The 24,611-nt window shown below is 37.6% G+C and overlaps 1 protein-coding gene across 10 annotated transcripts in view; it reads left to right on the forward strand.

Annotated features, from left to right (window-relative positions):
* Positions 1–2,049: 2,049 nt before the first annotated feature.
* The window catches only part of LOC132913809 (potassium voltage-gated channel subfamily H member 6), a 142,060-nt gene continuing 119,498 nt past the window's right edge, over positions 2,050–24,611 (forward strand). For 7 of the 10 annotated variants that reach the window (XM_060972380.1, XM_060972381.1, XM_060972385.1 and 4 more), the window contains exons 1-2: positions 2,051–4,613; positions 23,649–23,879. In XM_060972380.1, the coding sequence (XP_060828363.1) occupies positions 4,538–4,613; positions 23,649–23,879 (307 nt within the window). In that variant the 5' untranslated portion in view covers positions 2,051–4,537. Of the gene's footprint in view, positions 4,614–23,648; positions 23,880–24,611 lie in introns of all 10 variants that reach the window. The other 3 variants (XM_060972388.1, XM_060972389.1, XM_060972384.1) reach the window with 2 other exon arrangements.

Here is a 24,611-nt window from a genome sequence, read left to right on the forward strand (position 1 = left end):
TAGTGACAATAGAAAATGAATGGTTTTCTTATGTAGTATTTATATATATTATGATATGTAACACGTATTCTAGTATGTAGTCAGCAATATGGTTTATATTTGTATAATTGGTCGTGTGTAATATATCTAACAAGTAGTATTTTTCGATTTGAATTTCATATGCAGCTTTGTTATATTAGAACTAAATGAAGTACAGACATTGATTGTGATTCATATAAGTACGTGTTGATAAATGCTTCGAATATTTATTCGCTTCGAATATCTTTTAGATTTCAATTTCGGATGAAGCTCTTTTTATGTTAGAACTACGTATGTACATATACAGGAGATACAGAGAGTGACTATAGTTTATGCAAGTATATGCATAAGTATATATATATATATAATTTCGAATATTTAGTCACTAGGGTAGTAAGAATTATGTCGATAAAACAGTGTAACAATTATATCGGCAGTTGGATTTCCAAGTTCGTACGTATCTTTCCTTTGATTTTGTATTTGTATTTATTGAATTTCATGTATTCAAGGCGTTATTTCACTACATGCATCATCAGTATTACAATTAATATTTGTTTTTCTAACTGTAATTTATAACAATTTCCTGATTTTACCCTGTGATAATCTTTGATTTCTTCACGATGCTATCTTTAAACGAAAGATGTCAAACTAGTCGACTTTGAAATAATACTATCGATAGATGATATCGATATTCATCGAGTATTCTTAAATAGCGTTAGTCGAAAGATAAAACTGATTATGAGTTCGATTCTTAATATAAATGTTAACGACTGTTTGTGCCAGGATAAAAAAGAAGAAGCTGGTTTGGTGGAATGGACATTGACGATGAGATCTTTGCCCAGAAGCTTGTTACCTCGACATTTTACACGTTGCTGTCCATACACCGCTAAATTATCCAGGATTGTCACCATAATATGAAAAGAGTAAGTGTTTCTCGTTGAGATATTTAAGTTACAACTGTGTATTAGTTTGTTACAACGCGATGGTTCAGAACGATCTATAATTATCCTCGTGTTTGAATGTGAGCTGCATCAAAGCTTGCTGATGGTTAAACAGAAAGAGACAATGTGTGTAGTTATATCGACCGGCAAAGCGCACGAACTAAGATATGTACATAAAATGGACAATAAAATGGTCACGACAAACGTATATCTAGAAATGTTTAGAGAGACTATTACTGAGTTTATCTAAAAACTATGTATATAAATGATTATTGAAATACTACACGATATAATATATACGAATACAAATTCAATTTTTCGTTAGCACAATATATGGGAGTAATTGTTAGGATTTAGAATACAGGATATGTCAAAAACATTATTACAAACATAAAAATATTGCTTTCGTAATTTTATAATTCTTCTTTTAGTATATTATTTAAGAGTAATTATTAAGATTAAGATAGTATGCAAGATGTCTTAGAAAAATTGCTGTACAATATAATATATAATATAATATAAATATAAAGATGGTGCACCTGTAAGTATCACTAGTGTTCTTGTATAATCTTTTTCTTTAGCGTGATATTTGGGCGTAATTACTAGGATTTAACATACAGAATCTCTTAGAAAAACTACTGTACACACAAAAACCGTACTTTTCTTAATTGCTTTTCTCAATTTTTTAATGAAACAATCCAAAGACAAAACTTTGGGATTTATGAATGTATAGATAGAAGTAGAACTCTGTTTTCATTTAATAATAACGTTCATAAGTTTCACAAGTGCTACGTAACTAGTGCAATAATCAAAGAAACAATTTGACCCGTTCTTTCGGAAGAATCCACATTATCCAGTGGCACATCCCTTTCTGAGTGTACATCTGACCGGATTCCAACAGAACGAGGACAATACGGTGGAGAAAGAGACGCAGGACCTTATCAATATTATCACTAGCTCGGCGAGGGGATATGATAGGGCGGTGTAATCGGGTGGTGAGTGACGTTGGTGGGGACAGTCCGACGACGCAGGCGCCGCGTACGACCCCCCTAACGTACCATCGTCGCCGGCGTCGTCTTCGTCGTCGTCGTCGTCGCCGTCGCCGAGAGAGACGTCGGCCCGTCGTGCCTCCTCGTGTTTTCAGTTCCGACCGAACGACGGCGACTAACGAAACTACGGAAAATCCTTCCGTGAGGGAAGCTTTTGCTCTTGTTTCGTTCTCCTTCCGGCGTTTTGCTCGGCACGCGGCCTCGAGATGCCTCTTCGCCGGTAGACGCACCGACTCAAAAGGTGGGAGCACGCGGGAAAGCAACAGTGTTTAGCGATACAAGCCCGTGGATACGGTGCCGGTTGTCGAAGGGAAGTTACTCTCGTTTGGAACGTTCCTTTAGTTAGAATACACCGGAGTACGCTGAGAGCACAGTGACGCAGGAGCTTCGATTTTGGACCTGGAAGGCGTGGTGGCCAGGAGAAGAATGTAGTTGTTCGAACACAGACATTCGTTTTGTATATTCGTTGGATTTTATACGTTGTGTGTAAATTATCGAAAATATGCGAGTTGCCTTGTACGAACAAAAGGAGTACATTAGAGAGAATCGATGAAACAAATAGTGGTTTCGGTGGGTAGTGTCAGTGGCCGTCGCCAACAGGTTACAAGAGCCGATGAGTATTCTGAGAAATATCGTGAGAAATCGTAAGAGGCACTCGTACGATCCGCCTGTTTATTGTTGCGGAGAATGAAGAAGAAGTATAAAAATAACTGTCCCTGAGTTCGAGCTGAAATGCACAACCGCCTGACCCCCACGAACCAAGTTATTCGATTTAGGGGAGTGTACTACGTTGCAACGTGTAATCGCGAGCAACGATCGTAGTGAATCAAAGTCGAGACCCGCGCTTTGGCATTTTCGTATTAAACGCAACTACAAATCCACCACGTGCCTTTCTCGTTGTCATCTCGACAGTTCGTTTCCCCTTCTCTTTACGATTAATCCTCGCTCCCTTCGCTTCTTTCCTAGACTTACATATACACGTACAGCCATGATATCCGCGATTCTTTCGTTTCACCCGCTTCGCGTTCCCGCAACCATCGTGGAACAGGTGTCAGCGTTCGTGGAATTCGAGCATTCGTCAATGGCGTTCTACCACTGAACTCGTGGGATCGACGTCTATCGTCGTGGAGACGCACAGCACACCCAGAGAACATTTCCCGAGATACTCACTCAACAACACTTTGTGGAAATGTCCGCACAATGCGCTTCTTCGAGACGTCTACTGTTCATTCCTCCGGATGTAGAGAAGTTTGACTTCGAGCCGACGAGGTCGAAGCTTCTCCGAATTTTCAACGGAGAATCTGCCGCCGAGAAGGTGCGATCGTACGGGTCAACGTTGCTCGGACAGTTTTCCAATTTCTTCAAAGACAACCGAGTAGTGTCGAGGTATTCGCGACACGTTGTCCTTTGGCTGTCTTAGAAAGCAATTCTAAATTAGCTAAACGAAACAACAAAGGAGAAACGAAGAAAAGTTTAGAAAAGAAAATTAATTAGGGAAAGTTAGCGCGATTCGAGGAACCAAGGGAAAACGTGGATCATCGGTGAAGAAAAAGAGGGAATTCTCGTGCACAAACGCAGAACCAAATCGTCTTAGATCATTAACGACACGACGTTTTCCAGATTTCTGGTGCCCTGTTCTGGAATTCGTGGGAACAGCATTCGTGTGGCGCGTACTATATCAACTATAAATAGATGTTCTCTCGCGTGGATTGTACGTCTTGAGCCAGCGCAGACATCAGAGGTATATACAGCGGAACCTCGTGTCACGCACGTCGAGACGACATTTAGGCTCGACCTTCTCTCGTGTCCTTGGATCAACTGAGAGGATGAACCATATGTCACTTGCTACAGCCTGTTTCGATCTTTAGATACATCTAGGTAGACGAGTATTGGGTCCAAAAAGGAAGTCAAACGAAGACATCCAGCCTTCTCGTAAGGCGAACGTATCGACTCTGTCCACGCAGCTTCGTATGCGAATTTTGTACAACAACAACACCAAGAAACAACGATACTCTCGCGGAAGACGCAAAAGTAATTTAGCGTAATAGAGGGGTGTTCCTCGAAGTAAAAGGCAAAGGCACACGCGTCACCGTTAAGTGCAACTGACATTATACTTTGTGGCCACTTTTCTTCGTTTACTATCTCCTCTCATTTTTTGTATCTACGTAAAGGAGTCTAGAAACAAAAAAAGAAAAGAACATCAATTCGTCGTCCGACTAGCAACGAATCTTCTCCTTCGTTTTCTTCTCATTCTCTTCTCTAGTCGTTCTTTAGGGGAAACAAAACAGGGTTTACACACTGGGAACGAATTGTGACGAACATCGCCGATATTAGCTGGTGCTTCTCTTTGTCATCGACGATCATTATGCTCAACTCGTGCTGTGCTTTTTTCTACCGTGCTTGTACGCATGCTGCGAGTGTTTTTTCAGTGCTGTAGTGTTACACGTTAATTATTAAAAGCAGGCTTAACGAGCCTTCGATCGAACGCCAAACGTCTCGTCGGCCCAGGTACCTGGGAATATTCCTGCGATGCCTGTTAGACGAGGTCACGTGGCGCCCAGGACAACGATCATCGAAACTATCATCAGGAAGTTCGATACTCACGGTGAGCCTGGGTAACATCATACGAGACGAAAACACTCGAACCGATCAATGTTAACGAATTCTTCTGAAGTAATTTGTATTTCCTGTAACAATTTCTGCAATTCCACATGAAAAATTGGAAAATATTTACATTCGTCGATCGACATATTTCGATGAATTAGAAACACTATTTTGACTCGTGATTAATTTTATATTATATTTCAAAGCAATATTATTGTTTTTTATATTTTTGAAGCAATTTCATCCATTTTAATTGAGATATCTGCAGTTCTGTCTTCGTTGACGTTGAAAATACAATCGCTTATTCTTTATCGCGAATTTTAGCAGGGACGCAATTACACAAAATCATAAGCCTCGAATAATTTATCACGTACCATTTATATCTCGGTTAGACGTCGATAGCGAGCAATTGTACAGTGGAAAATTTTCATTAAAATTAGATAACCAATTTCACGGTTTGTCATCCGTTTTCATTATCATTCGTCGTATCGATCAGATCGAGAGAGAGAGAGAGAGAGAGAGAAAAGAAACTAAAACGAAAATGTTGGAATAACGAGCGTGATAAAAAAATAAAGATCAATTTTCAACATTTGCCTTGAATAAGTACGCTTCTCCTTCGTAATATTCGTGGTCGTATAAAGTTTAATGAAAGTTTTTTAAGAGGAGCGCAACTTCCCTTCTCGCGGAAGATTAAAATAAAGTTAACAGCTCGAGGGTTGTCGTTCTAGCTGGCTAGATATAATCGAAGTTTTTAGAACTGCTCCACCTGATATGGAACGAGCAGGCATCGAGCCAGAACTCCGTTTTCAATATTATTTAAAACATCTCGGCGGAATGCGAGGTTTTATGGAAGGGGATAGAGTAGGGGTTGGAATCGGTTAAATGGAAGAAAGGGGTAGTTCTGTTTCACACTAGGACAATGCATGTCACTGGCAATATCACTCGAGGCATGCCTAAAGTCCTTGCAAGGGAAGGCAAAGCTAGAGGAAACCGACAGGTTTTTGAGACGTGCGATTGATCGTGGTAAAACGAACTAGAGCGCGTATTTTCTTTCGTCTTCTCGTTGTTTACTCGTACTAGCCTTGCCGAAAGATTAGCTGTCTCAGAAGTCTTCATTAGAATTCCAGAATTTTATCTAGAGATCTTTATAAACCTCGCCTTATCATAAGATAATAGCTTCCTAAAATTTAATGCAAAATAAATTGTTCGACGATTTGTTTTTTCCTTGAAAAATTCTATTAAATTTTATTTAGAATGCAATATGGAGTTCTAGTCTATTAATATTAATAAATCCTATTTTAGTAGCATAGACGATGTACACGATTATCTTGATCGTACTTTAATGCTGATAATTTTATACTGATTACACTTTATGATCAGTCACTGCCTGTTTTATTGTTTAATATCTTTTAGTCTTCCTAACACGCGTATTAAATGAATTATCTTCTAGTTGTTTTCCTTTAAAACATACCGTTGAATTTCGTGTCAGTAACGTGGAAGGTATAAGTAATTTTCTTCACGATCGGTCGTTGATATACGACCGAACACTAAACGTGCTTTCATAGCTGAGCTTGTGCGGATTAAGTGCTCGAAAGAGTCTTTAATCCTTTGCACAAAGGATCTGGAAGGCTTGCGCCGAACGATGCGGCTTTCGGCAAAATATTTTCTTCCTTCTGCCAAAAAGTGCGAAATAAATAAAAATCCATTTATTTAATTCTGAAAACATTAATACGCTTAATTTGTATCTTTTCGCTACATTGGAGATATTTATGCAAAGTCATATTTTTATGGAAACATATAACTGTAAGAAAGTTTCACCTACGTTTTATTAGAAAAGTGGGATACGTGCAAATACTTTTTAGAATCGCTATATAGGAAATATTGAAAGTATAATACTCGTTGTAAGGTTCAGTAAGTGAAACAAATCTCTGCTTAGATACTTTAATGCTATTTTACAAAATATGAATTTATCTACCTAAACATCCACCATTTTTATCTCTTTCTACCATTGCCTTTTTTATACCACATTCGTTCCGCATTTTTACCGAGGAGATTTGATAAGAATTCGGATAGCAAAGTAAGTCGATGAGGTCGCGTATCATCGCTCGTTAACAAAAGCAGCGGCTGTCGTACGGAAGGGCGGGCGGTAATAGGCATTAACGCGATAAATTCTTGGGAAACCTCTGTAACGCCAATTTATATAATAAAAAATATGTATGCCAGCCCCTTCAGGGTGGGCTTTTGTCCCGGTGGCATTGCTGCCCGTCAAGCCTTGGCTTCTAATCTGACGTCCTCTCTATAGCATGTACATCCAACCGCGTTTCGCTCATTTTTCCTCCTTTCACCCTATCTCCGCGCTCCTTATTCACCAACAAGCCATCTTTTCGATACTCTTCAACTGTCTTCTTGTATCGTAATCGAATACGACATCGGAGGGCAATATATATCTTACACGCAAACACCGACAGATCGTAGAGTAATAGCCCTTGAAAACGTTAAATAATTCCTAACCACGATGACTGCGCGATCGATGAAGCATCTATAACGCAAAGGACTTCCTTAGACGAATAACGATCCACCTACGGATTTTTCTTCTCCACGCGTTAATATCTCCTATCCCTGAAAATATTAGGTTTAGGTATTATGTATGATGAAATTAGGAGAGAATCACTTGTCATGAATTTTAGCTAAAATAAGTCATAATAGCTAGCATAAATAGCTTAAATAAGTTTAGGATAAATGTTTCTAATTCAATATACTAAAATTAATTTGTTAGGAAAGGTTTGGTTTTTGAACGAGATATGGGATGCTAGTTAAAATATTCAGTATAATTATAATAATTATTTCTTCTTATTTTTACTCAATTTTTGCAATAGTAAAAAATTGAATAGTCGTATAAATATTGTATTAACAGTTTAATTACAAACTTTAGCTTCTTGCTAAAGGAATAGTTTTCTGAAAAAGTAGAGTTACATGACAGATAGTCATGCAAAGAAAGAAACCATGTATTATTTAACAAAATGAAAATTCTTTCGTAACTCTAGTTACTGTTTTCCTAAATTAAAGGTTTTGTCATTTGTTCCTCTTTATCATTCTTCTTCTAAGCCTCTAATTTTAGTCAGCAAATATTTCACTCCGTAATAGGAATGTCCATTTAATCACCGTGTAAGTTTAAAATAATATATCGTTCAATAATAAAACTTCATGGTTTTACGGAAAGCGGAAAGTTCAAACGATCACGAGATCCCATTAAAACACGTTCATTGCCAACAAATGACATACCGGTATTCATAGATATACTTAATTCGGTAAATTACTATTACGAATAATTGTGTTATCAATCATGTTCAGTGGTTTATTCGTGTCAAGGTCAGGCTGTTCGTCAAGCACACCCTGGATTCTGTACACGCGTGTACGACTAGGTCGAAAATGTGACACCAGGAACCTGGCACGGCTCGTTTTCGTGTATGAAACTATTAAAAGCCGACAACTAGGGCTGTGGCTGGGTTTAAATTGTACTTTAGGGCGGAAAGCCGATAATGTCATTGTTGCTTATAAATTTCATCCTTATCTTGAAATCATTTTATTTTCTTTACCCTATAATGACGATCCAACGGTTGACAAAATTGTCACGAGAAAAACGGAGAAGGGGAGGAAGTTTTATATGTATCGCAATCACAAATATCATTTTATTTATACGGAAACAGAGTATGAATGTTATGAACCGTGTTTATTGGAGCTGTCTTAAGCAGCAAGCCTAAATTGTCGAATGAAATAAGCACATAAAGATCATTGGAAGCGATAATTACATTTTTTGTTGGTTTCTTTATTGTAATGTCACTTTATGGCTGGAAAGACATAAAGTGGCAAACATAAAGTAGCTAGAAGTGGAAATAACACGTAAGGTAGATATATAAGAAACAAAGATATAGTTGACGCAGTTATATAGAAATCAAAGGTATAGCTATTAAACTCATATTGTATTTGTTGAAAGAAAGGTTGAAAGTTTCATATTTGTAGGAGAAGAAATTTATTACTATAAAAGTTTGTCTACATATTTATAGCACATTTCTAAATAGTAATATGATTTTGTATCGGTTAGTGTTCTCTTGGTTTATTCAAATCATTGAATAGTGGAGTTTCTCCTTGTTTATTTATTTATCAACAAAAGAGATTCATTAGTAAAAAGAAAAAGAAAAGAGAAAATTGTACACGTATGAGATACTGAATAGTCTATAAAACAACAGTAAAGTGAACGCACAACCTTGTTGCAACAACCCCTCCAATCTTGACTAGATAAGGATCTATAATCTTAAAAAGAACTGTCCAGGCTATGTGACATAAAAACGGGTTTTTTTTCTCCTTCTTTCTCTCAATTTTTGGGGAGGAGCGAAGGGAAAAGTAGGTCAGAGAGCTTTTCAAGGTCTGAATCTATTCGACCATGGTACGTCGCCTGCTCGATGAATCACCAATTCCATTGGAATTTATGAATTTGTATGCTTGTTGGCTTTTCCTCGTGATAATCCGCTTTTCGACTCCGTTAATCGCGAGAGGGAAACGCCAGCTAATGTCGACAAGCTGAGTCAGATTTCCTCGAAATTCTTACCACTTTGGCGCCAAACGTCGACTCGAACTTTCAAACTAAATTTTTGGTGAATTCCAGCACTTAGTCGCGTGATAAAATAACCTTGCGGACGAAAGTAGTTCTCCTATTTCCTTTTCTTTCAAATCGATTTTACGTTCGTTTTGGCAAATGTTTAAATTAATACGGAGATTACAGACGAAGAATGTGTTATCAATTAATCGCATCTTGCTAAACTTGTCCTATTATTTGACATTTGAAGTTAAATACGAGGTTGTTCGAAAAGTTTGTAGCGTTTTTGTTACAAACATCTATTATATAATGAAACTATTGAACAAATACTGTTTTCGTTTGGATTCAAAAGAGAATGAAAGAAAGGTTTCAAAAATTTGTTAATAAACAGTACCTAAGAAATTTTGAATCTTAAAAAAGAACTTTGTATTTTTGCTGCTGTAATAATCAGTCCTCAAGACAGCCACCAATTTTTAGTCGACCAACATTCGTATTAATAAACACCTACGCTTCTGCATATCAAATCTACTTTCCTTTCTTTTCCTATAAACACAATTTAAACATTGAAGTCGCCTTGAATCGACGTTTTAGTCTTTCACGACAAACAATTCGAACCCTCATGAAGAAGATAGCGGAAATTCCGGCTGGTCAACAACAGAATGCACGCGTTTCCGTGTTTCTTTCCTCTTCTTTTTATTTTTTCGCTGCTCTTTCCTGTCGTTTACGAGCGCCATACCTGTACATAATAACGAGAATACGTGTGCTGCCGCGCGATAAATTCGTGCAGAAACTTTGGGCTGTTGCCAGGATGGATATTTAAAATTCTCCGCGGTTCTCCACGAGTCCTCGGCTTTTTTTCACCGCGATGGACAAAGGGAAGGCATCGCGGATGCTATGGACGTTAATGCATTGGTTCATCAAGTCGGTTGCCAATCCAACCGATTGCTATAATTACCATTGCGTCGAATGCATTATTCACGATTTGCTGTCGGGGCCGCGATTATGAATAATTTCACGTCATCGAGCACCTTATCAGCGAATACGTCGCGTCCGTTGCCGGCAACTGTGTTCGTGCAACGCTTCTTGTGTGAAAATTCTTGTGTGAAATGCACCAGCCGAATACACGATTCGTTACTTAGCTTCAATTTACCGTTGCAACCGTATGCACTTTTAATTTCGTCGCAAGAATACCTTCGAGTTTTAGAACGATCCAATTCTCAAGCGTTAGGGCGTGGATGAAGGAACGTAGAGGCGCCAGGTTGGGCTAGATTATGTATGAGGGGTGAAATCTAATTTGGAGCAGAGACGATTGTGCTTAGATTCGATTGGCTGCGTTTCCACGCGTACTCTGGTATTGATAGATACGGAAATCATTAGGCAGAGATTAATACAGGTGTTTGACAATGGAATTTAGGCAATTTGAAAATTGAGAAACACTTGGAACTGTGGAAGTGTAGTTTAAGCGATACCAATAACGAAATCATTTCTTCTCTTGATAATTATAAAGTTTATAGGGAGTAAAAGCAACCTTTAAAGTTAATTAATTAATCACGATTCTGATGAAATCGTAATGTGGGAAAGAGGCATGACAAAATTCAGGAACATCTAAGTTAATCAATTTTAATATTTTCAATCTTTCAAGCGTACTTGATCGTTGAATTTTTAAAGTGTATTTTCTTTACTTATTTCCCAATTATCATAGTCGTTTCGTGTAGCAAGAAGAATGTTTTCGTAATACTTAAAAAAAATGTGGAAAGTATAAAGAAGAAAGACCTAAAAATAATTAAGGAACAAAGTAGCAACCTTTGCATTTTTCGTATACCCTCACGGTCGATCCTTTTTGGCTGGGTCTCGTTAACTTTTAACGAAATGCATACCCTTACTCAGTCGCCTATGCAAACAAAAGCACGCTCTAGTACATCTTGGGGCTAATTAAGCCCGTGGTTTCCGAGTAAATATTTTCATAAGACGGATCACTTAAAATTCTTTCTCAGCGAGTTAGAGCGGCAAACCGGAAGTTTCACGACATCACGGAGGATCCCGTAATCAGAACGTAAGAAGCCATCGTCGAAAATAAAACGAAGGCGAATCAGAAAGCGGGCCCAATAAATGTTCAAGAAAATTTCAGTTAAATTTTAGTTAAATTTCGAAAATATTGTCTCGTAAATTCATGCTAATTATTGTATTGATATTTAGGTAAATAATTTTCATACTTGGTGGTACAGAGTTTTAATATGGTTTTCATAATTAGCGACGCAGAGCATGTGTACATGTCTCAAATAGATTGGAAACGGAACATGAAATGTCATAAAGAAATCGAATAACTATTATTGTATCTCTCGATTCTTTAATGATAGATAATCCATTAATAGATAATATATAGAATAATATATAATAATAAGTAATAATATATAACAATTGGCTATATTATAGTAATATCATATTAGGAGGCACGAGTGTATTAATCATTCACAAACATGAACTCAAAATACGCATGAAAGCTACCTCCAGTCGAGTGAATTATACATGTATGCGCATAAGGATTGCCTAGCGTAGTTTTCCTGATAGAAAAGTCATCGTTTCAACCTCGATACCTTTCGGAAATTTCCCATACAACTTCGAGTTGATTGTCATTTGCTTGGGAACGAATCCCTCGACACACGATTCGAACGTCACGAACAATTCCATTTGCAATTGCAAAGCGACGCGATACTCGTGAAATAAGTGAAAATAAACCCGAACATTGTTCCCAGTTAACCCACTTGCGTACTGAGTTCTTCCCACTGGTCCCAAATATTGCCAATATGATCGTAATAGTCGTGTCTCGTTAAAGTGGCAATGAAATTTCGAAATGTTTTATACGACACGTAGAGTATACACATAAAAGTTGTCTATGGAAAGCGTTAAAACGTATGAGATTCTTGGACGAGTTCTCGGCTTTTCATGAGAATCGAATAATGACGTCTTACTATGTGATGGATGGATTATTTGTTTCTCAGGATGTTTCGTAGGAAGGGAAGCGGAGATCATTAGCATTGCGATGTTTCTTCTCGTCGACACGATTCGCGAATTTTCGATCTGTAACGCGTTCCGATTCGTTCTCGAGATGATTCCTAGAAATTGATGCGATGCGATATATTTGAGGAGGTTATTTTTCATCGTCGATGTTGATCGAATCGTACATGAATCGAACACGAATCGAATGGTCCCAGAATTTTCGCGGAAATCTTAATTCGTTCGTGTCGCGTGCAAAACACGCGTCTACGACGCGTGGCATCTGTGATTTAACGTAGACCACATGTGTCGCTGAAATATCTTTCGAAATTGAGTACTGGCCTAGGCACCATTCAAATTAGTGTTATAAATACGTGTGATATTTCGCTGGAAGGGGATCGTTTCGGACATTCCTACGTTACTCGGAAAATTGTTTATAGCTCTTGGAATATTCGCGTCGTCTGGGTTACTTTTTCGCGACAGATCGTTAACACTTGCTCAATGGCGCATTCTATTAATAGCCTTGCGAGGTTTGTCTTAAAACGCCTTTCGTATTATCCTTTCGATTACGAAAACAAAGAGAAGAGCTTGGTTTGATTAATTGACGTGTCTTGCAATTTTCAGTACAAGCGATTCTCCAATGTCTGTGAAAATAATTTTAACGGTTTACCGAATGATTTAACAGTCTTATGAAAATCTTCTTAAAACATCGTCCATATTATCCCTGTAATTTAGAAAAGAGAAAGAAGAAGCAGCTACAGCTACAACCAATTATTGTTTCGTAACTTCTTGTACAAGTCTTTTTAGCACGCTTACGGTAACGATCTTAACGATTTCCTGAATTGTATCTACGTTAAATTCCACTGATCCTTTCGTAGCCTTGTAAAGATTTTCTTAAGATGTCTGCTGCTTTTCTTAGGCTTATGAGGATCTTAAGACAGCGTTCATATTATTCTTCCGATTTAAAGAAGCTAAAAGGAAGAAGAAGGAGATGCCAGTTTAGTCAGTCGGTGTGTTGTATTTGCAGTGCAAGCCTTTCTAGAACGCTTATGGAAATAATTACCACGGCCGGTGCAAGCGACGCGCAATTTTCGCCCCTAGGGAGTTCTTTGAGCGTCCAGCTGTGCGGTTTATTGTTTTTCATTTGCTCGATGCTGTGCAGTCGATTCGCGGGTTCTTTGAAGATATCTCCCTTCATTTTCACGACTCACTCGTCGGTGTATCTGCAACGTCGCATTCAAATAGCCGTTTAATTGCGTCGTTTTAACCAAAATTAAACGTAGTCCGTGATTTCATACGGGATATCATTCAACAATCGCCGATATGATTGCTTTTCTTAATGCGAGAATTTGCCATCGAAGAATAATACCTTCGAATTCGATAGCGCGAATTCATGCGATGAAAATAAACCACGATCGAGCTTGAAATTTCCCAGAGACCTTCATTCGATTACGCCCCAGTATCGAGCAGCCTGAGAATTCAATAATTTCCACCAAAATCTAATCCGATTTTCAAGGTATGGAAATCTATCTTCCGTATATAATCCGCGTGTTATCCTAGAAACGAGATACCAATCTAATTTTCCTTCCGACACGAAATATTCATCAGCCACGCTGGTTAAACTTTTAAACGACTACTGCGAGCAGCGAAATAACTCGCAAAAATTGGTGAATGCAATATTATCGTTAAACGTAGGTATAGTGATTTAGATATTGTTTTATCGAGATATTAAAATTGTTTCAGAATAATAAATACTTTATATAAGCCTGCAACAAATTGCAGACACAAGCAAAATTTCTATAATTTAGAAAAAGAATTATTTGAAATTCTTTTTAATAACTACGATGTTAGGAAACGTACACAAGAGTTCATGATTTAAATTATCCGAGAAAGAGATTGCAAATGAAACGTTGTACTAGTCCAACGTTGATTCTTGATACTTGAAAAACATGCAACGTAGCACTGTGTTGTTGCTTATCAAACGTAGATATTCCTTCTTTTTATAGTATTTCCTTGCACATTCCAATATAAGAATTTCTTATTTAGTTTCCTTAGTTTTCATGTGTGCATGCAATCTGTCTTTTTTTCGCGTTAATCTTATAATCGATATTTGTATACCTACACAAATAACATTGAATAGATAAATTTTGATAACCTACCCCTTAAGGAATCAAACGCGATCATTTTTGAACTTGGTAGATCTCTTTATCTTATGCCCCTAATAAAATTGATGGTTTTGAGCGCAGCTGTCGGTTTCATCCACCATGACGCAGTCCCTCGAAATATTCCAATGCGTTGAGTTACGAGCAGCAAAATCTTAGATTGTCGTTCTTTCGCGGAACTTCTATTTTCTTCGGCGACACGAGGCGCAAGTGCGTTCTTGGCACGGAAGGCCTGCTGCATACTTCACCGGAATCCCCGGTGGACATCGGTTTAAAGAAACCGTGCAGAAACGATGACTAACGTCGCCAGGAGGGCCGCGAGAGCAAAGAAGAAAGCAGCGCGGGAGGAAAGTTACCAAATCCCCATTCACTTCCTCGACGACGATTCCAATCTCATAATTCAATGACTCGTTCCACTTTCCTGATTTCCAAGCGGTGTATACCTATGCGTTACGCGCGCCCTGGCTAACGTAAACAAAATATCGACATAGATTTTCCGCTTGGTCGTGCGATATTTGTTCTGTAGGCAATCGTATATTTAAGGCCCCATCGCTCTTACAAGCTTCCTTCGACCTTGTTTCTCACCGCAAAAACCATTGAGACATATTTCAGCTTGAAAAGATTTATAACAAGTTAAGGAGACAGTCGTTTCATACGAGTGAGGTAAAATTATTGGTGAAATTTGACAAGTTACCAGCTTGTAGCATTTGTAACATTTTAGCAAAACGTTATAAAATCATAAAGCTCAATGTAAATTCAACGTAACGAAAAGATTTATAACGAATTGGGAGCAAGGACGTTTTACATAATTGAACTAACGTTATTAGTTACTGGTATTAATATATGTTTTAATCAGACTTTAGAATTGCTACAATTATAAAATTCAACCTGTAACCTCTACCGACGATGAGTAATTAATAAACGAAAATAGTGGTTGTTACGTCTGTAAACAATTTGCATAAATGTTTACGTACAGCCTACTAACATTATTAATTAGTAAATTAACGTTACTAGGGTTCGTTTCCAAACTTTCGTCATTCTCACACGCTCCGACCTTATTTTGCAAATCCAATTTTCATTAAAACACTTTTGAGCACCGAAAGATCGAAACCAGGTTGGGAAACGCGAAGAAAGCTTTAAATAAAAATCTCAGAGGAATCACGTTGAGATATACACATTCTCAAAATTAGCCTGGAACTACAAACACGCCAACCTTGCTCCAACGACGTTGTAATTCAACTTCCCTGGTTCTAGCACAATATCGACAGGTTGGAGGCGCTCTTCCGCCTTTTTTCGCTTTCCTCTTTCTTATCCTCCGCGTTCTGTTGTGGCCGAAGAGAAAACCTGTTCGACCTGGGTCACAGACGGATCACGGGCCAGTTCTATGTTTATATATAGGATGTTTAAATCGAACCGCGTGAGCGGATTTAACTTTAACGCGACGACAAGGTCGCTCCAGCTTGTCACAACATTTGCTTGTGGGCTAGCGTGACTACATCGTATTTTCGGGTTTTCGGCTATAAGACGAATCGGCCGACTCGGCTTTATCGTTCAAGGACAGTTCAGCGAGATAAATCGAGAATCATCGCGGAGTGTATCGATGCCGTAGATCGGCCATATGCAAACTGTAATCCGTTCTGTTGAATGCAGCCACGAATTAACAGACGATCAACGGGAGAGATCGTGGAATCTCTTGGAAGTTTGCTTTGTTAGCTTGTTACGTATCGCTGCCGAAGAAAGCTGCATGTTTTCTTCACTTCTTCGTCAACTTTCGCTGATGCATAGCGATTCGTGAAAGTGCCGGAATGGATTACTTAACCTTCACCCATTCTGAATGCTTTGTGTGGTTTGTACGAGATATTCTGGAATTTTGTTACGAATTTCCCGAGATATAAAGTATCGTTGTTGTATTGGTAAAATTTAAAAGGAATTCTAAAATGCATAGCAATTCATTACATTCTGTATTGTGTACTGTGGTGAGTTATGGATATTACAATTGTACAGAATGATTCGCATAACTTGTTCATCTCGTAAGGTATGTGTTTTATAAAGGAAAAAAATGTTTTATGAAGAAATTGCACGTTATGCTTCTTTTTCGTAATCAACTTATTTATTTACGAGATATGAAATTGTAATTTTTTTTAATAAAATTCATAAAGGAGTATCGTGATAAATATTCAAATATTTTCATGGATCATTATGCATATGTTAGACTGCGTAAAAAGAATATTCAACGATATATTGTTGCGATACTTCGAGTAATATATCTCGATTGAAATGTATTAACTTGTTAAAAGGAAGTAACGCGTTTAAAAGGGCGATAAATAATAATCGATTTAATAATAAATAATGTAACTACGTGTAACGTGGAGGGACATTAAAGGCGACCCCATGGAGATAAGAATAACGCTGCTTTTCTATCCATAAATACGAAACATTGATTTATAGTTGTCAGATTGGATAATTTAATATGCGTCATATGGCGTTTACCGCAACTCTAAATCCTCGTATTGTCGTGGCGGAAACAAAACTCGCAGTAAGTTCCAATTCCGTATATTTATAACCGACCGAGTGGCTATGTAAACGTGAAATGTCGTTTGTTACGATAGAATTGGTACACAGTGCCAGTTTCTGCTCTCCGATTTTATAGAAATTTCGCTAGAAATTAAGATAGCATTCCTTAAGAACATTCTTTTGAGAAAATCGCATTTGTGCTTTGCGCCATAACTTCGATAGGGAAGATTGAAAGGAAATTTTAAGATATATGCACAATGATATTCTTTTGAGACTTTTTTACATTAACGTTGATTCTTTCTAGATGTAAATCGTAGATGAACGATTGAGAATCGATGTTTCACGTTCGATTTTGGCATACTTTCAACATTCACGATGATTGCGTCCTTTCATAAAAATTCATAATTTTTCACTGTTACTTTCTCTTCGTAAAACAAACAGTTTTTAATCCAAAAGTATTCGTCTAACACTTTTTTCAGATTTAGTTTCTTTTCTAGTTTACATTATAGCGGAAGACTTAAGAATCGATTCGTCAGAAATATCCTACAAGCTCATCGATAAGTGTCCCTTCTAAATCTTCTCAATTTAGGTTCGTCCTTTTTACGTATAAATTATGGAATATCTTGTAACGATTGACACAAATTTTACGTAATCTGATACACTTTCAGAATTCGCAATTAACTATACCATTTTCAGAAACTCTCGATTAACACTTCCACTTCTCCCTTACTCTACGAACTTTATCTTACAAATGATCGCAAGCATTTGTCCCCGGTTCTTGAAAACGGATGTATATCTATGCTCATAGAACAGAAGAAATTGAGGACCGTGATCAGTTTAGCGACTCGAAAAGATAAGAGAGCCGAGGCGGTCAGTATTTTGGAACAAACGGATAGCAAAGTAGTTCTCGCGGCTAAGTGACATCCTTGGCAAAGGGCCCAGCCCTGCGAGCCTGTCTCAGATGCGAACTCGGCAAAATCTATTTCTAGTTCGGCCGATAAACTCGCCACAGCGAATGAGATTCGTAAAAAGAACCCACGCGTCTCGCTTGTCCCTAGTCTATCCACGATTCGTACTTGTTTTCTCGTAGGGTTTCACGCCGCCTAATCGCGCGGTTAGATTGTACAGCCTCCTAAAACGATTCCGTTTGAAAATTCCTTTGATCGTGTCGTGATACATTCCCGGATAGCCCTGAGTCACCGGAAGTGCAAACCCACGGAAAACGATCGTGAATCGTCGCTACTGTTTCCACAAACCGAGAATTAATGAATACAATTTGTAGAATTTTTAAATTTCACTATCTTAATATCGTACAATTCTGAAATTCGAGAATCTTCGACTACTGAAATATTTGAAAACTTAAAGACCTAAAAATTTTAGACTTCTAGAGTTCTCCTAAGATCCAAAAGTCCAAAAGCTTTAAAGTTTCAACGTTTGGAAATTTGAAAATTCCAAAGCTCTAAACTTGCAAAATTCGAGACTTTTAAACGTTTAGAATTAAAAAATTCCGAAGCTCGATCATCGCATCGGAATATTAGACAGGAGATAGATAGACCAGATAGGAGACCAGAATACTGATTGTTACGATGATCGTGCAACGTCAAAAATGGAAAAAATTCTCTCTCGCGATTGCCATTGATTGATTTTTGCCTTGATTTTCTAACAAATATAAAAGCACCAAAAAATGATCGACGATTAATCTTTGTGGCCGAGCTATGCTTTGTTGCTAGTCTGATTGCGGACGGTATAGTGAAAAGGAGTATTAATCATGGTTAAACTACTGTACGTGAAGCTGCCACTTCCAACACCGCTCACTATTAGCCAGTAATTACTATCGATCAATCAGAATCACAGAACGAAACGATATTGATTCTCTAGTAAAAGAAAACTGCAAATATTGTTGTGTTAACGTTCTAATTATTTCTACGAATATGTTTGTTAAACATTTCGATGAAATTATCTCTTGCGGAAATTAACGAGATTTTCTGATACGATAAATGAATTGAAAGTCGGATAATCGAATGCAAAGACATTTATAAACATTGTCACGTTTATACATCGAATCAACATGATTCGTGACAAATATTTAATGACAGACGAAGGACGCTTTAAGCCACGCTATTAATTAACAAATAATAGTAAAACAGCTTTTATTCGCTGCTCTCTTAGATAGTCAATTCTTACGCGAGTTTTCATAATTCCTAGCAATTTAGTCGAATTATCATGCTACGAAATTAATACCTGAGGAACGGTAGTAGCGGAGGCTATACGAGAAAATGAAAATGAAACGCATGAATTTATATGTTAACAGGAGAGATTAAATCACTTCTTTGACACCATGGAACCAAAGTTTTAATTTTGCACCGTGTTACAAAATACGCAGTTGTTTCGCTTTGGAAAACTGAAAAATTTAACGCGCGTTTTATATTATACATGTTCCCTTTAAACTTTACGCGCTCGCTTTAAATTCCGAACTATACGTTAAACAAATAAAATAACACTTTTAAATATGGCAAATTTTTTCTATTTTCGATATCCGGGTCATTGATATTAGTGAAAGCGATATTACAAAGATTTTTCTCATTTTTGGTAGCCCTTTGGTAGTCCACTTAATTTCCTACTTTAAATTCTCCACTAAATATTAAACAAATAACATCAATAGAAAACATATATCGCTCTCCAACCGTTTAATACCTAAAACAGCATTATCGCAAGAAATGTTTCTCCTAGCCGAAATATTCTTCTTCGACTCTTCCACTCAATTTCTCGCGACATTTTATCTCTCTGTCCGAAACATTCAAACATACCCGTCGTTTGCTCCAACTTGTATCTATCGATTTCACAAGTTTTCTCTACCTTTTGATCCGCCTGTCCGATTCTACGAGCCATTTGCTCCTAAATATCACGGCATTTATCCATTGCACGTGCGTTGACGCGATTCGATTCATAAGCCGACGTTGGATCACGTGCGCCGCGTTGCATCCGGAACCGATGATTTGGCCCGTCGATGTTTAAACAGGCTGTCGATGGTCACGTAATATTCGTGATAATTTCATCCGGCACGTTCCCCCTGGCGTTGATCAACAATGCCACGGGCCGCGCGTTCCTGCGCATTTTCAATTTTCCTTCATTAAACGCGACTGTCCTTCGCAGAATGCTTAAGCATCGAACGGGGACGAGACGAGGGTGAACCGATGGTAGCCGAGGCACGCGGTGCAATTCGACCGTTCTCGAGGCTGACATTTCTCTTGGATTCTGGTACGACGTCTGGTACTCTTGCGACGCACTTGAAAATCGTCGCCTTCGAATTCACGCGCCCTCGAATCTACCCCGCCACGGGGAATTTCGACCATCGTTAGGAACCGCCATTGTAGCGTGAGGGGTTGCTACACCCTAAATTCAACTCCGCCTTCCTTATTTTCGCTGTGGAATTTTCTGTCTTCTTTTTCATCCTTATAAGACAGCTTTATTTATATTTATCGGGATTACGCGAATCATTGTTGTTTATCACAATATATAATACATAGGGTTAGGACGCGTAATAGTTTGAGGGAACGATGTTTCAAATGAAAGTTTGCGAGATTAGGTTTTTTGTAGGATTTATAGAGGACGTGTTATTATCAAGGTCAAAATCGTTTTTTAAAATGGAACTGTATTATGTATTTCTTTCTGCGCGTTTAGATTCTTTGGAATATTCTGCGTCAAAAAGTATTCACGTATTACGATATTTAAAGAGATCAACAATTCGTGAGATAATTTAAATGAAAAAGTGAGATTCTTCGTATAAAAATCTGCAATATATCACGAATTATTGATTTTGTTGACATTGTACCTGTACGTATTGTTGAACAGAACGTTCCGAGGAATCGATCTATTAAAGAGAATAACGGAAGTTTCGTATAAAAAATATCTAACCCGAACTCATAGTAGCAAGCAGCTGCTTTCTCAGAATTTAGTATTAATCGTGTACTTACGCAATAAAATTGAAAAATTGACAAAATCTTATATCGATCAATTTGCTTTCTCAAATAAATGTTAATATGATCGACATCTTCTATTATTATAAATTACAAGTTCGAGTTTTCATTTTATATTAACGTAGCTCAAGACTTCGGCGAATTAACTTTCATCTCATTCAGCTGCAACGCGGTTAAGCGTGAACATCTTCCTCGGCATCTTCGATTTAATAACCAGCTATAATGGAACAAACAGAGTACAGATCAAAAGAACACACACAGACAGGAATTCTGAAATTGCGAAATTGCGAAGCTGCATGTACCCATTGCGACCTTCGTCCTAAATCCGGCATCAGTCTTAGAGTGTACACCATAAAATATTTTCGTACCAACCATTAAGTTTGTCTGCTACGGATGTCGTAAGCCTCGGTTAATTCGCCTCGTTTCTAACTCAGCCACACTTTTTGGACGTTTTTCGAGTATACCTCAAAGGGGCTCTTCTCGAGTAAATTTGCACGTGCAATGCTAAATCTGGCACTTGCGGCCTCTCACGCTCGCTTTCACATGTTTCGTCTGCAATACAATTTATCAAAAAATATATCGTTCACAAAGAATGTTCAAAAATCTATCAGAATCGTTGGAAAAATGATAACGAGCGATTAAAATATTTTTATTAATGTTAAATTTTTAAACATCCAGTTGATCGTACCGTCTAATCTTTAAATCTAAAGAGATGAAATTGTTTCTCAATTTTTACACGAAGATTTTAATGTTCATTGGAGTCATGGGAATCACTATAGTTTACCGAGATGTACTATGAATCGATACTTATTTTTAGGAAAATAAGCTTGAAAGGTGCTACCGCTCGATAAAGCGGCAGTCTCTTCCTCTCTCTTTGCGCGAGTCTCCAGTTCGTTGAACATTCAAGGGTTGAAAACATTTGGTAAATTTACTTCTTTAATGGTTCTCGTCAAATTTCTTTCCGTTTCCATGCACGGATATCGCGCGCGATCGCCAACAGCCTGTACTTCGATTGTTTCGAATAACGTACACCGCTTGTAAATACTTTGGATCGGCGGAATGTTAAGGGATGCGAAACAATCAGGGACGTCGACGGGGAATACAGCGCGGACGTTACTTCGTGAACAAAAAACCGACTGCACATTGCACGTCGTATCGATCTGTATACTCCTATTGCTCTTTTCTTGTCCTGCTTTGCAAATTCTATTCGAACTGCTGTCTCTTTATTAAGCCATCGAGGATTAAATAATGAAATAACGCGGCTAAATTACGCGAGATTATCAGAAATTGTAGGTAACACAGTAGTAGATATAGTAAAATGCTATGAGAAGCATTCAGTAATCCTCTTACTTTAATTCATTTTTAATTTCATGATTCTAGAAGTTTCTGAGGCACACAATGACTCGATTACGAAATTTTGATTTTTTACAAAATTTTTTTAGAATGATCGAAATAAAATAAATTTCAAGGATTAAAAAAGCTGTAAACTATGTGAATGACTTAGATAACATCGTCGGAGGAAAAGTACAGAAATACAATATAGTATTTCGTAAAAATTAAATGCTATTGTGTAGTATATTTGTATACTAAGATATACATATGTATACATAAGTGGCAATTAACGTGTTCATCGATCAAATAAATGAAGAACCTATATCTTCGAAAAGGATATTTTTCTTTCTATAAAACTTTTGTGAAGCTCCCTACGATTAAAACGTAAAATCGCGACGCATTTCGAAAGCACCCATGATAATAACTTACTCCGTTCCGTTCTTACATGTTTATGGTTTCCTTTCAACGAAAATCGCTGAATTTTCCGACGTTCTCCTACGCGATTCCCTCCTACTGTGCCTCTTAATTTTGAAGAATCGGCGACCTATAAATACATGTACATATATTCAGAATCATTCGTTCCCGTTAGCCTGTCCATCTCTTCTCCCAGTTCTTAACAAGAAAAGTTAATTTCGGACATACTCGGAAGACATGCCAACCACGCACTCTAATGAGCCGATGAAACTTCACTGTGACCGAGGTTCTCTCGTTGTTTTCCCATTCCAACAATCTTGAATTTATTTTAAAGTGCTATGTATTCCTCCCACTATCATGTCTTAACAAATATTCGATATTTTCGACACAAGAGCGTGGTACGCGTTTCTAAGAAACTATCTCGATGCCACGTGTATTCATTCCACTCCAAAATTAATATATTTTCGTCTTCTGTTTCCTTATATTACATTTGTAATGATGTTAATACTATTAACATATTAGATTGAGTAATACATTGATTCACGTTAAAAAAAAGTACATCAAATGTTATTGTCTCTGTGTAAAGTCTGTTTAATTAAAGAGTAATCTATTTATCATATTTCTCTATGAATACACAGTGGCTACAGAAATTATCGGTACATATCTTTATTTTTCGAGGAAGCGCTCTTTTCATCAGACTCTACACATTTCATTTTTGTAGTGTCAAATTTTCTTAGATATGTGAAAGTAATACTAAATGATACGAAGTCTGATATACTTGAATCTAATTAATTAATACTGCATCAAAATTGGTGATTTATATTTCGGATTTTCGGAAGATTATTTAATTAATATTATAAGCTAAATTAAAAAAGAATAATGTTCTCACTAGATGCTGCCAATTGCTATTTTTATATACGTTACAATTCATAGAGTTGATCAACGTGACTTGTAAGCAAATCATTCATGGTCGGCTCCCAGTGAATTTAGTCAGACACCGATTAATTCGTAGCATCTGTTAATTAATGTCTTTCTCTTGTTCTTTACAGATCGAAGTTTTTTAGTGGCCAACGCTCAACAGGGACTATGTCACATAATATATTGCTCGGACGGTTTCTGCCGGCTGACGGGGTTTTCGAGGGCGGAAGTGATGCAGAGGCCAGCGATCTGCGACTTCCTTCATGGGCCAATGACGTCGCCCCATGCGGTCGCAGCCCTCCGCGACGCCCTCGCCGCCGGCGTCGAAAAGCATTTCGAGATCCTTTACTACAGGAAAGACGGTGAGTCATCCCACTCGTCAATTTGTTCATAATTAATTGCACCCTGGAACTTGATACCTTCTAGCATATCATCGTTCCATCGATGGAATGTATAATACAGTCCTCGATATTGACTTTGTCGTAATTTTTATTCATTTCTCAAAAGAATTCGAAAGCTTTCTGATTTACTAGTTCCTTTGATGTCGAGACCTCGTTCTAGGGATGAATGCTTCTCGTTCTATTTACCAAAGCCATTTTTTATTTATCAGCTCAGCAAGGTAAATAATTCATGCGAATAATTTGATCACTGGCCTTGGAATTTACTCGACGTTACTGATTTTAAAGCATTCCAATGCAAAGAATAACTTTTATTTAAGCTTTCGCGATCTGAGCAGTATTTAACTCTGTCAAGAATGGAAATTCACCTTGGTATATGTTTTCTGAATTAATAATTAAGAAAGTTAAACAAATGGAATTAAACGTCTTTATCCGGATAGTAGACGAAGAGTAGAGCAATTATTAGTTACAGTGGTTATAAATATTGATGTTACGATGATACGAGGAAATGAGGAAACGGATTCTTCCTCGAACACGAGCGTGAACGTTATAAGATTTCGTGGAGTGCGAGCCAGGAACTTAAGGTGCAAACTGGCAATATTTCCTCAAGTTGAAGCTTCGTAGAAAACGGGATACCGGACATCCTGAATTCCTATCCGGTGTGTCGACTAGTCCCGTCTTGGCAAACCCTATTAA

Source organism: Bombus pascuorum, chromosome 13 (genome assembly GCF_905332965.1).
Source record: "Bombus pascuorum chromosome 13, iyBomPasc1.1, whole genome shotgun sequence".
NCBI lineage: Eukaryota > Metazoa > Arthropoda > Insecta > Hymenoptera > Apidae > Bombus > Bombus pascuorum.